At 38.9% G+C, this 13,073-nt stretch overlaps 1 protein-coding gene across 5 annotated transcripts in view; it reads right to left on the bottom strand.

The window, feature by feature from the left end:
• Positions 1 to 13,073, bottom strand: part of LOC140482264 (RNA-binding motif, single-stranded-interacting protein 1-like) — a 205,015-nt gene that overhangs the window by 181,066 nt on the left and 10,876 nt on the right. The window contains exon 1 of one of the 5 annotated variants that reach the window (XM_072579446.1): positions 4,139 to 4,477. The exons of the other annotated variants lie outside the window; for them this stretch is intronic. Coding sequence (XP_072435547.1) covers positions 4,139 to 4,183 — 45 coding nt within the window. The 5' untranslated portion in view covers positions 4,184 to 4,477. Of the gene's footprint in view, positions 1 to 4,138; positions 4,478 to 13,073 lie in introns of those variants that run through there. 5 annotated transcript variants of the gene reach the window in all.

The following is a 13,073-nucleotide window of genomic DNA, read 5'->3' on the forward strand; positions in this document are numbered from 1 at the left end:
GCACCTTGAAAGTGGAGTTGCAGGTAGATAGGATAGTGAAGGAGGCATTTGGTATGGTTCCTTTATTGGTCAGAGTATTGAGTATAGGAGTTGGGAGGTCATATTGTGGCTGTACAGGACATTGGTTAGGCCACTGTTAGAATCTTGCATGCAATTCTAGTCTCCTTTCTATCAGAAAGATGTTGTGGAACTTAAAAAAGGTTCAGAAAAGAGTTACAAGGATGTTGCCAGGGTTGGAGAATTTGAGCGATAGGGAGAGGCTGGGGCTGTTTTCCCTGGAGTATCAGAGGTTGAGGGATGACCTTATAGAGGTTTATTAAATCATGAGGGGCATGGATAGGATAAATAGACAAAATCTTTTCCCTGGTGTGGGGAGCCCAGAATTAGAGGGCATAAGTTTAAGATGAGAGGGGAAAGATACAAAAGAGACTAAGGAGCAACTTTTTCGTTTATGGAATGAGCTGCCAGAGGAAGTGGTGGAGGCTAGTACAATTGTAACATTTAAAAGGCATCTGGATGGGTATATGAATAGGAAAGGTTTGGAGGGATATGGGCCAGGTGTTGGCAGGTGGGACTAGATTGGGTTGGGATATCTGGTCAGCATGGACGAGTTGGACCGAAGGGTCTGTTTCCATGCTGTACATCTCTATGACTCTATTCCAATTTCTTGAATAACAAGAAGCTCCTTAACAGTTTCCTAACGTTTGTGTCATGTCATTTCAATAGCAAAACTTGGGACTTTGTGACACAAAAAGATACACATTTGTTTCCTGTTAGACCAAACATCTAGTTACATTGCTAAATTCCTGGCCCATTGAATTACAGATCTACATCAAGTAAAAATTCATTGGATGATTAAAACCAAAGTACAGCTGGTTCACACTTGTGAAATTAATTGGAAAATTTAGAACAAATATACACAGAATTCTTTCCGGTATCAAATAAAGCAGTCCTAAAGCAAAGTCAAACATTATGTGGACAGAATTGCTTTTCATCGATTTCAATATATATCTTTCAAATTCCTCAAGAGTTAAACCCTCTTTTACATTTTCTATCAGCTCGTTCAATAAGCTGGCATATAAAGCACCAACTGGACAAAGTTCAACTCAGTACTTGAAAGTGCGAGGAGGACAAGTACAAACAAATCCAGAAATTGTTGTATTTGAGTAATGAGCAAATTTGTTTGGTCAATTAAATGCTGGTAAAATTTTTTGCAACAACCAATCTCAATTCTGATTAATTAATTTTTTATGTATGTTTACTCACCAAACCAATAAAAGATACCAGAAATGAAAATTACATTGTTCACAGCACTAACACTATTTTGTATGCTTTGAATAAATGGACGCACTAAAGCTATTTAAAACATGCAGGTAGAAGAGTGGATGAAAATGATAATTCTAGTTCTAAACTGAAAAGTCAAAATAAATCATCTGCCCAATAGTGCACCAAAACCTATTTATGAAGCAATTTAAATCTGAGTTGAAGTGCAGACAAAAGGAACTTTGATTGAAATGCAATAAATGGCCTGGATTTCGTGTTAGTTAGTGCCCCCACATTGACTGCTTGCCTCATCATTTGAGTACTGAAAGCCTGTTTGTTTTCCTGGCTGTGTCAGAAATATTCAGGCCTTTCAAACTACAGCTTGCAGTGTGAAAAAGGAGCATCTTATCAGCATGCTCCAGACCAGCAGAGTTAGTCACATCCGCAAACAAAATACACAGCCATTCCAGTTATAGGCCTCACCCTCAAAGCTTTACTTGTCTCAGTGCAAACACCCTAAATTGTTGTGACAGCAAATATGTACAACACAGAGACTTATTTTTGCAAACTACTGTTTCATATACTTCAGGAAAATTTAATTCTTCCTCAGGTGAACAAAGTTTAAAAAACACACACCAGGTTATAGTCCTCTGAAATCTAGCGCTTATCTGGAAGCGCTAGCTTTCGGAGTGCTGCTCCTTCATCAGGTGGTCATGGAACAGCAGCGCTCTGAAAGCTAGTGCTTCCAAATAAACCTGTTGGACTATAACCTGGTGTTGTGTGATTTTTACTTTTGTCCACCCCAGTACAACACCAGCACCTCCAAATCCTCAGGTGAAGAATGGGAAAAGGCATATTTAACTCCACTTTCAATAATTCACGACTAAATTTGTAAGTTGTCATTTCAAAATATGCAATTTTAAAAAATGCTATTTAGATATAACAGAACTTAAACATTCCTCATGCTTTTCATTGACAGGAAATTCATACTTAAAATACTAATGTTGAAATGCATACAAAACAAAGTTTGAAGGCTGATTTGCCGTGATACAAATCCCAAAAATGATTTACATGACAGTTAAATTCAGCTAGCAGTTTTATATTCAAGCCGCATTTACTTGGAAATGACAATTCTACTTTGAGTTACCAAAATTTGACATTCCACTCTACCCTGTTTCTGTACATAAATTAATTTAGTGGTGTCTTATTCCATTTGACAAGTGAACAACAACTCAATGCCAACATTTAATCACTTAAACCACTATAACATGATTTCATGAAAATTGTAGACAACTGAACATCAACATTTAAAAGGCATCTGGATGGGTATATGAATAGGAATGGTTTAGAGGTATATGGGCCAATTAGGGCACAAGGGACTAGACTTATTTTGGATATTTGGTTGGCATGGACGAGTTGGACCGAAAAGTATGTTTCCGTGCTGTACACCTCTATGACTCTATTCACAAATGGCATACTTAAAAAGATAATGTGCTTGAAAATCTCTAAAAGAAGTGACAAAGAAGAGACGACCACCAGCACAAAATTCCTGTCACAATGTTTCTTTAAATTGGCAGTGGCCAGCCCGCCTTATCTGAACTGTTGTTAAATAAATGTCGTTAAAATTAGCTATCAGAGTGTTCAAATGTTATAACATTAGATATAGTGGTTTAGATGACATTCATTTTAAGTTTCAGACAATAGGGTAAAACCACTGATTCCATGAAACCATAGGACTCATAGTTATCTTTGATCCCAATTGGATGATGCTACTTCATGGACATTTGATCAAATCAATTAGTTTAGTTTATTTTAGCCTTTTAAAACAAAATTGTTCATTTGTTAAATCTTTATTAATTCATATTACTTTTTCAAGGCATGCATTATATTTTAAGGTCCTTTTTGGTTTTCTTTCATTTATTGAAATAAAAAGGTATTTGAAGATTTAAGTGACAAGCCATCAATTCACATAAGAATTTTCAGGGGCTGGGAAAAACTATTAGCACCTACAAATACTGCAGATATTTCCTTTACAATAAAATCATGAAATAATACGCATTTATTCCAAATATTTACCAAATAATACACATTACACTTAGTATAACAACAGATCAAACTCAGTATCTTTCCTCAGAAAGATAAAGTACTCTCCCTGCCTTTTGTAAAATCATGAACATTTCTTTTGTTTCAAGCTGAAAGTTTAAAGATGTAGCGAACGCTTTCCCAGCTATGACTCACCACTATATTGGGATTACTGAAACTTGACTCCAGATGTACAGTGCTTTATGTTCAGACTGCCATTTTATTTCTCTAGAGTTTTTTTGTTACAAATGACAAACCACGGTTTGTACTATTTCAGATTTCCTTTTCTCTGATAATTTCTGCAGCACAGAGTCATTGTGAACAAATATAATGTACACTTGTGATGAAAATAAACTTTTTTTCCCCATAATGGGAAATGTCCTTCACCAAGTGCCATTTGCTGTAATGGAAATTTTGTTCTCGTGATCAAAGGGTTAACAGAAAGGGGGTATTTCACAGCAATCTACATCTCGTGGTGTTAGAAGTGTACCGTCTTATGGTAAAAGATATTAACGCTGTAGTCATAACTTAAATGATAAGATCACAATTCTGGCTTTTCTCACCTGGCATTATGACGGCACGAACGATTACACGAAATATATAATTGTGCTTATACTGAATAGTAAGCTGGAAACGATCAAACCCATTAAATAAAACTTAAGATCATTTATACTATATCACTGGTATGCGCAAAGTTTATTTGCAGACATGTACTAAATAGAATATTCCAACCAAGGAAATCTACAACCTTAATAAATTGTGTTTTTCTAAGTAGAAAGATTTATAATCCCACCTGTTTGTGAGATGGATTTCTCACAGGATTGTTTGGAAAAATCATTCTTAGAAACGTAACGTAATTCTCCAAAGCTGTTAGGCAACAAACAGAAGTATTCCTTTATGCAAAGTGTTTATAACGCGGAAAGTTAAACCATTGGAAGTAAAATGTCAAAGTACGGGCGTAAAGCTCTCGGATTCCTTTGTCGAGCGTGAACCTTACTTTAGTTACTTGATGCCTACTAAATCAGCACACTGCCAATTTTTGTGACAATATAACCTAGTTTCATTTGCAACATCAAATACACGGCCAGGTTTTTTTTCAGTTCACTTCATTGATCTGGCTTATGGTTCCCTGCAGCAACGATCCCACCTACTGTGGCCTCGTCTACAAAAAGTTTAAAGATAGGGGTGTCAAAATACGCAAGTCTCCAACACTTTAACTTTACACTGTTTTTGAATTTTATTAATTTCTCTTCAACTAACTACTGATAAAAGAAACTGAATTTTAAGCACATACGTTTTTAAAACTAGGACTTCCAATTTTTAGCTTATTAAATATATTTTACCACTCCTTAAAATAAAATGGTTGGCTCCAACATAAATGCTTCGCATTCCAAACGCTAACCATCAGATCTTCCCGAGCTGGAAAAGGCCAAGTCAGAATGGCCTACATTTTTAAAAGCAGCATTACAGTAGAATGTAAATGGATCAATTTTGTAAATTACAAATATAAAAATTAAACATCTAAAAGAAAATGCAAGCCCTGTTACCAATGGATTTTACAACAAAAGACCCAAAGAACTGCGGATGCTGGAAATTGGAAACAAAAACAGAAATTGCTGGAAAGACTCAGCAGGTCTGGAAGCAGTTGTGGAGAGAAAGCAGAGTTAACGTTTTGGGTGCAGTGACACCTTTTTTGCAGAACAGCTATTTAATTCTAAGCTGATCGATATATTTATTGCATGTACTCAAGTAACTGACAATGAAACAAAACGATATAAGCAACGACTAAAGATGCTTGATTGAATGAAAATAATTAGCAATGAAGGTTAAGAAAGAATAAATACTTTTGATCCTAATCAAATTATCACATTATTAGATAATGTAAAAGATTATAAACTATTTAAACTAGTTTAAAGTATTCATTTCAACCTCTATTAGAGTCCCAAGAGGTAGCACCTCCTTCACAATGTATATCATACAAATCTGTTCTGGAATTAATCCATGAAAGAAAAATCTAAGTCCTGGTGAAAACCATTCTCAAGTCAAGGTAAAGAAACAAAACAGCAGCAAGTACATTTTTTGTTTTAGCTCACATGTAATATGGCAAAGATTTAACTCTGAAATTATAACCTAACTGTCTGAAAGGTATAAGCAAGATTTTCAAAGAAAAATCAGTTCATATGAGAAATGTAAAATATTCAATAGCCACATATAGCAAAGGAAGTGAATCAGAATTCCCATCAGGAATGTAGAGTACTTTACAAATTATGTAGCACTCCAACATTATGATTCAAGCTTGGATTTCAAAACTACGGATCTTATTTCCTTTACTGTGATGCCAGCTCAATCTATCTAATACAAAATGATGCAATCCTAACTGCTGAGCAACTAACCTTTTCTTTTTGTGGGCAAGTCCAAAGATTTATTTTTTGCATTCTCCTTCATTTTTGTTCATGTTAGCCTTTGCCCTGCCTTTGATGTGAGATAATTGATCCAAAAGTTTATTTCAGAAGAAATAAATTAACATAATTAATTAAAAGTAAAAAAGCATAAATGCTAGAAATCTGAAACAAGCGTGGAGAATCCTGGAGAAACGTAGCAGGATTTGTCAGTATCTCTGGAGAGACAAACAGAATTAATATTTTGAATCTGATATGATTTCTTCAGAACTGAAAAGGGTTGGAAAAGTATCTTTTTAAATTTCAGCCCCTTTCAGTTCTGAAGAAGTCATACAGAAGTCAAAACATTAACTGTTTCTCTCTCCTGAGACCATGCTGCCAGACCTACTGAATTTCTCCAGCATTCTCCAAGATTGTCATAATTGTCTGAACAAAACAATTTTGACCCAGCTTTACTAGATAAATGTAGTGCTTTGCTGATAACTCATTAAAACTGTGCTTCTGATTCAAAGAGAATTAGCTTCTATTTTAGTTTCATCTTCGGTATAAATAGTTGAAACCTGAAGAGCAGAGAAAACACGGCAATCAGGTAAAATTTTCAGGTAAATTATTCCATTTGATTCTTCACGTATTGACAATATTTCTGTGTTTGGAATCACAAGAGCAAAAATTGTACAGAATAGGAGACCTTTCAGCGTATCATTCCAGTAGCGGCTTTTTAAGAGTTATTCTACAAATCCGACCCTCCACTCATTCTTCATCCTGTCAAAGTATGATTCTGTACAAGTGTATATGCAATTTTCTTTAGAAAGTCACTAATGAATCTGCTTCTGCCTTTTCATACAGTACGTGAAAGATCTTATGCATTAAAAATTCTCATCTTCCACTGGTTGGTTTGTCAGTTGTCCTAAATCAGCAGTGTTTTGGCATTTATTTTATCAAAACCCTTCATAATTTTGAACAATACTATTAAGTCTTCATTGAAGATAAGGCGCCATAAACAAGAAAAGATAAGTTTTATTACTAATGAAATAATGCCCTTAGAACATTGCAGTGAAGATTGTCGCCAGTGAGTCTTCATGGCTCTTCCACTTTCCTTCATTTCCAAACATCAATGTATATTTTTCTCCTTCCAATATTTATCACACTTGGTTTGAAGGCAATTCTTGAATTATATAAACCACCTATTGGAAGCTTTCCATCCAGATGCATCACAGCTTAGTATGGCAACTGGTCTTCCCAGGACCATGAGAAACTACAGAGAGTTGTAAACACAGTCCAGTCCATTATGCCAGTCAACCTTCCATGCATTGACTCCATCTATACTTCTCACTAGCTTGGAAAGTCAGCCAACATAACCAAAGATCCCGCCCACCCTGGTTATAATCTCTTTTAACCTCTTCCATCTAGCAGAGAATACAAAAGCTTAAACACATGTACCAACAGATTCAAGAACAACTTCTTTCCTGCTGTTGTCAGATTTCTAAATGGACCTCTCAAATATCAAATTGAATGTTGACCTTGCTCTTTGTGCACCTTCTCTGTAACTGTAACATTATATTCCTCGCTGTTCTATTGTCCTTATGCACTTTATATGGTATGATCTGCCTGTACTGCATGCAAAACAGAATGTTTAACTGGACTTAGGTGCATGTGACAAAAGTTAAATGAAATTAAAAATTCAAAATCATTGATTCACACATTTATGTGACACTCAAAGAAAGAACTAAATGGCTGAAAAGTCAGCATCAAACCAGAGGACTCACATATTTGGTAATTGGCAAAAGAACCATAGGCAACACAGTGAAAAAATGTTTTTATGCAATGAGTGACTAGAATTTAGAAAGCACTGTCCTATGGGGTGGTTTAGAGAGATGCAATAATTGCCTTCAAACCAAATATTAGAAGGAGAAAAATATGCACTGATAAGTGGAAAAGCAGGAAAGAGGAAGAACCATGTCAATTCACTGGCTACAATGTCCCCCAACTGCATTGTACTATTCCATGATTCTAAGAATATTATTTTATTAGGAATAAAACTTTTCATTTGTGTTTACAATGTCTCTTCTTAATATTTTCCTGGAACTTTAGCATATGATAATTGCTCTGGTAGGATAGCCAGAATGTCCACAGCACAATTTCTAACATTGCACTAACATGTGGAAAAAACAAAGAGGCAAAAGAATTCGAAAGTGTGTACATTAGACCATTAAACACAAAAGGAGACTTGGGATCTCCGGCTTCTATTCCATTTGCCACTTCCTTGTCCATTCTCTTAGCCTGTCCAAGTCCTCCTGCAGCTTTCCCACTTCCTCAGCACCGCCTGTCCCTCCACCTACCTTTGTGTCATCAGCAAACTTAGCAACAATGCTCTCAGTTCCTTCGTCTAGATCATTTAGGTATAACAAAAATACTTGTGTTCCCAACACAGACCCCTGTGGAACTGGCTGTCATCCTGAAAAAGACCCCTTTATTCCTACTCTGCTTTCTGACAGTCAGCCAATCCTTTATCCATGCCAGAACCTTGCTTCTAACACCATGGGCTGTTATCTTATTTAGCATCCTGTTTGGCACATTGTCAAAGGCCTTCTGGAAATCCAAATAGATTATGTCCATAGGCTCTCCTTTGTCAAACTTGCTCATTATCTCTTCAAAGAATTCAGGCATGACCACCCTTGATGAAGCCATTCTGACTCAGCTCTAACTTACCATACAACGTCAAATACTCTGCAAACTTTTCCTCAATAGTGGACTCTAAAACTTCACCAATAACCAAGGTCAATCTAAATGGCCTATAATTTCCCATAATCTGCCTCCCTCCCTTCTTAAACAGAAGTGTTACATTAGCCATTTTCTAGTCGTTTGGCACTGTCACTGACTCCTGTGAACCTGATAGATCAATACCACTGCCTCCACAATCTCCTCTGCTATAGCCTTCAGAACCTGGGTGTAGTCCATCTCGTCCAGGTGATTCATCCACCTTCAAACTTTCAGCTTCCACAGCACCTTCTACTTAATAACATCCACTATACACACCTCTGCCTCCTGACTCTCTTGAGGTTCTAGTTTACTACTGGTGTCTTGCACCATGACGACTGATGCAAAGCATCCATTCTGTTTCTCTGCCATTTCTTTGTTCCTCATCACTATTTCTCTAGCCTCATTTTCCAGCAGTTGAACATCCACTCTTGCCTGTCTCTTACCTTTTATACATCTAAAAATATGTTTGCAAACTTTTTCTATATTATGAGTTATCTTACCCTCATATTTCATTCTTTCCCACCTTACTGCTTTTTTTTAAATTGTCCTCTGCTGATTTTTAAAGGATTCCCAATCCTCTGACTACCCACCAATCTTCACTACAATGTATGTTTTCCTTTTGTTTTTATGCTGTCCCTGACTCATTTTGGTTGCCTCGTCCTCCCCTTAATACATTGCTTGGGATGAAGTTTTGCTATATTTCCCCCATTACCCCCAGAGAATCCTATCAATGCTGCTCCACTGTTTTCCCTGCTTGAGGCTCCTTCCAATCAACTCTGACCAGCTCCTCCCTACGTCTTTATACTTACCTTTCCTCAATTGTATCATTGTTACATCGGATTCAAGCTTCAACCTCTCAAACTGCAGGGTGAATTCTATCATATTATGGTAACCACCCCCCCTTGGAAGATCATAGAGATCTTAGAATCCCTACAGTGTGGAAACAGGCCCTTCGGCCCAACAAGTCCACATCACCGCTCCAAAGAGTAACCCACCCAGACCCATTCACTCTACCCTGTATTTACCCCTGACAATTGCACCTAACCTACACATCCCTGAACACTATTGGCAATTTAGCATGGCCAATTCACCTAAACTCCATATGATTAGATTCCCTACATTGTGGAAGCAGACCCTTCGGCCCAACCAGTCCACACAAACCCTCCAAAGAGTAACCCACCCAGACCCATTTCCCTCTGACTGATGCACCTAACACTATGGGCAATTTAACATGGCCAATTCACCTGACCTGCACATCTTTGGACTGTGGGAGGAAACCGGAGTACCCTGAGGAAACCCACTCAGGCACAGGGAGAATGTGCAAACTCCACACAGGCAGTTGCCCAAGGCTTGAATCAAAGCCGGGTCCCTGGCACTGTGAGGCAGCAGTGTTAACCACTGAGCCAATGTGCCACCCAAAAGTTCCTTCACCTTAAGCTCCTAAATCAAGTTACCAGCTTTTATATTTCAAAGAAGAATCACAGAAGCCCTACAGTGAGGAAGGAGGCCACTCAACCCATCAAGTCTGCACTGACCCACCACAGAGTATCCCACCCACAATCACCCCCCTACTGTATCCCATAAAATCCCACATTTGTCAGCCTCCACATCCCTGGATACTAGGGGCAAGTTCAGTTTGGATTGTGGGAGGAAACCAGAGCACCCGGAGGGGACCCATAAATACATGGAGAGAATGTGTAAACTCCAAACAGACAGTCCTCCAAGGGTGGAATCAAACTCTGGCGCTGTGAGGCAGCAGTGCTAACCACTCAGCCACTGTGATGCCCATTTAAAGTAATTAAACTGTGTTAACCAAGATTTTAAAAATGGTCATGATAATTTGGTGGAAAGCCATTTAGTTGTGTGTGATAACACTTCCAGACATACAAATTAAAAACAAAAGCAGACCCAGCAATGAGTCTGCAGACTGTCTGTCTTGAGTAGTTGTTCCATTCTGGTGTTCAAATGATGCTCCTTTCCAGTCGGGTTTCCTAACATATTACCGAAACATTCCATGGTGCTGTACAGGAGCCTTACAAACTAAACAATGCACCAAGCCATCTATGGAAATATTAAAATAGCTCATCAAAAGCTTAGTCAAAGACATCGGTTTTAAGGTGTGCCATTAAGGATGAAAGTGAAGTTGAGATGCAAAGAGTTGTAGGGAAGGAATTTGAGAGCTTGTGACCAAAAGAAAGTGCTGCCACTACTGATGGAGCAATTATAGTCAAGAATACAAATTCTCAATTATAGTTGAGAATACAAATATAGTTGAGGTACAAATTTGAAGAATGTAGATATCTCAGCAAGTTTTGGGATTGTAAAGTCCTCCTTACTAATTTTTAATGTCTGCGCTAAAATTGAGGCAGAAATTCCTCAGTCTAGGCAAACAACAGCCTAACATATTTGTATTCACAGAACCACACCTTACAATATCCTTGACAAGGTGACTACCATTCTTGGATTTGTCATGTCAATTCAAATGCACAGACCCACGAGAAGTACCAACACAGTGGCATAAAGACAAAAAGGATTTCCCCTGGGAGTCCTCATGCCATCAGGTCAAACATAACAAAGGAAAACCCTTGTGGATTACCATTTAAAGCTTACTCTCAGCTGATGTGTCAGTACTTCTCCATGTTGGAAGTCACATGACACTAGGTCATAGAGTCATAGAGATGTACAGCATGGAAACAGACCCTTCGGTCCAACACGTCCATGCCGACCACTTGTCCAACCCAATCTTGTCCCACCTGCTAGCACCTGGCCCATATCCCTCCAAACCTTTCCTATTCATATACCCATCCAGATGCCTTTTAAATGTTGCAATTGTACCAGCCTCCACCACTTCCTCTGGCAGCTCATTCCATACACGTACCACCCTCTCCATGAAAAAGTTACCCCTTAGGTCCCTTTTATATTTTTCCCCTCTCACTCTAACCTACGCCCTCTAGTCCTGGACTCCTCCACCCCAGGGAAAAGACTTTGTCTATTTATCCTATCCATGCCCCTCATAAATTTGTAGACCTCTATAAGTGGAGTTCCACAGGGATCAGTTCTGGGTCCTCTGCTGTTTGTAATTTTTATTAATGACTTAGATGAGGGAGTCGAAGGGTGGGTCAGTAAATTTGCAGATGATACGAAGATAGGTGGAGTTGTGGACAGTGAGGAGGGCTGTTGTCGGCTGCAGAGGGACTTAGATATGATGCAGAGCTGGGCTGAGGAGTGGCAGATGGAGTTCAACCCTGCCAAGTGTGAGGTTGTCCATTTTGGAAGAACAAATAAGAATGCGGAATACAGGGTTAATGGTAGGATTCTTGGTCAGGTGGAGGAACAGAGGGATCTTGGGGTCTATGTACATAGATCTTTGAAGGTTGCCACTCAGGTGGATAGAGTTTGTAAGAAGGCCTATGGAGTATTATCGTTCATTAGCAGAGGGATTGAATTCAAGAGTCGTGAAGTGATGTTGCAGCTGTACAGGACTTTGGTTAGGCCACATTTGGAGTACTGTGTGCAGTTCTGGTCGCCTCACTTTAGGAAAGATGTGGAAGCTTTGGAGAGGGTGCAGAGAAGATTTACCAGGATGTTGCCTGGAATGGAGAGTAGGTCGTACGAGGATAGGTTGAGAGTTCTCGGCCTTTTCTCGTTGGAACGGCGAAGGATGAGGGGTGACTTGATAGAGGTTTATAAGATGATCAGAGGAATAGATAGAGTAGACAGTCAGAAACTTTTTCCCCGGGTACAACAGAGTGTTACAAGGGGACATAAATTTAAGGTGAAGGGTGGAAGGTATAGGGGAGATGTCAGGGGTGGGTTCTTTACCCAGAGAGTGGTGGGGGCATGGAATGCGCTGCCCGTGGGAGTGGTAGAGTCAGATTCATTGGTGACCTTTAAGTGGCATTTGGATAGGTACATGGATGGGTGCTTAATCTAGGATAGAAGTTCGGCACAACATCGTGGGCCGAAGGGCCTGTTCTGTGCTGTATTGTTCTATGTTCTATGTTCTATGTTCTAAGGTCACCCCTCAGCCTCTGACGCTCTGGCAAAAACAGCCCTAGCCTGTTCAGCTTATCCCTATAGCTCAAATCCTCCAACCTTGGTAACATCCTTGTAAATCTTTTCTGAAGCCTTTCAAGTTTCACAACATCTTTCCGATAGGAAGGAGACCAGAATTACACGCAATATTCCAACAGTAGCCTAACTAATGTCCTGTACAGCCGCAACATGACCTCCCAACTCCTGTACTCAATACTCTGACCAATAAAGGAAAGCATACCAAACGCCTTATTCACTGTCCTATCTACCTGCGACTCCACTTTCAAGGAGCTATCTCAGCAAGGGGCCCAGCAATCACTTCCCTAGCCTCCCACAGAGTTCTAAGGTACACCTGATTAGGTCCTGGGGATTTATCCACCTTTAAGACATCCAGCACTTACTCCTCTGTAATATGGACATTTTTCAAGATGTCACCATGTATTTTCCTACATTCTGTATCTTCTGTGTCCTTTTCCACAGTAAACACTAATGCAAAATACTCGTTAAGTATCTGCCCCATTTTCTGCGGCTCCA

The sequence above is a fragment of the Chiloscyllium punctatum genome, chromosome 10 (genome assembly GCF_047496795.1).
Source record: "Chiloscyllium punctatum isolate Juve2018m chromosome 10, sChiPun1.3, whole genome shotgun sequence".
In the NCBI taxonomy this organism is placed as follows: Eukaryota; Metazoa; Chordata; class Chondrichthyes; order Orectolobiformes; family Hemiscylliidae; genus Chiloscyllium; species Chiloscyllium punctatum.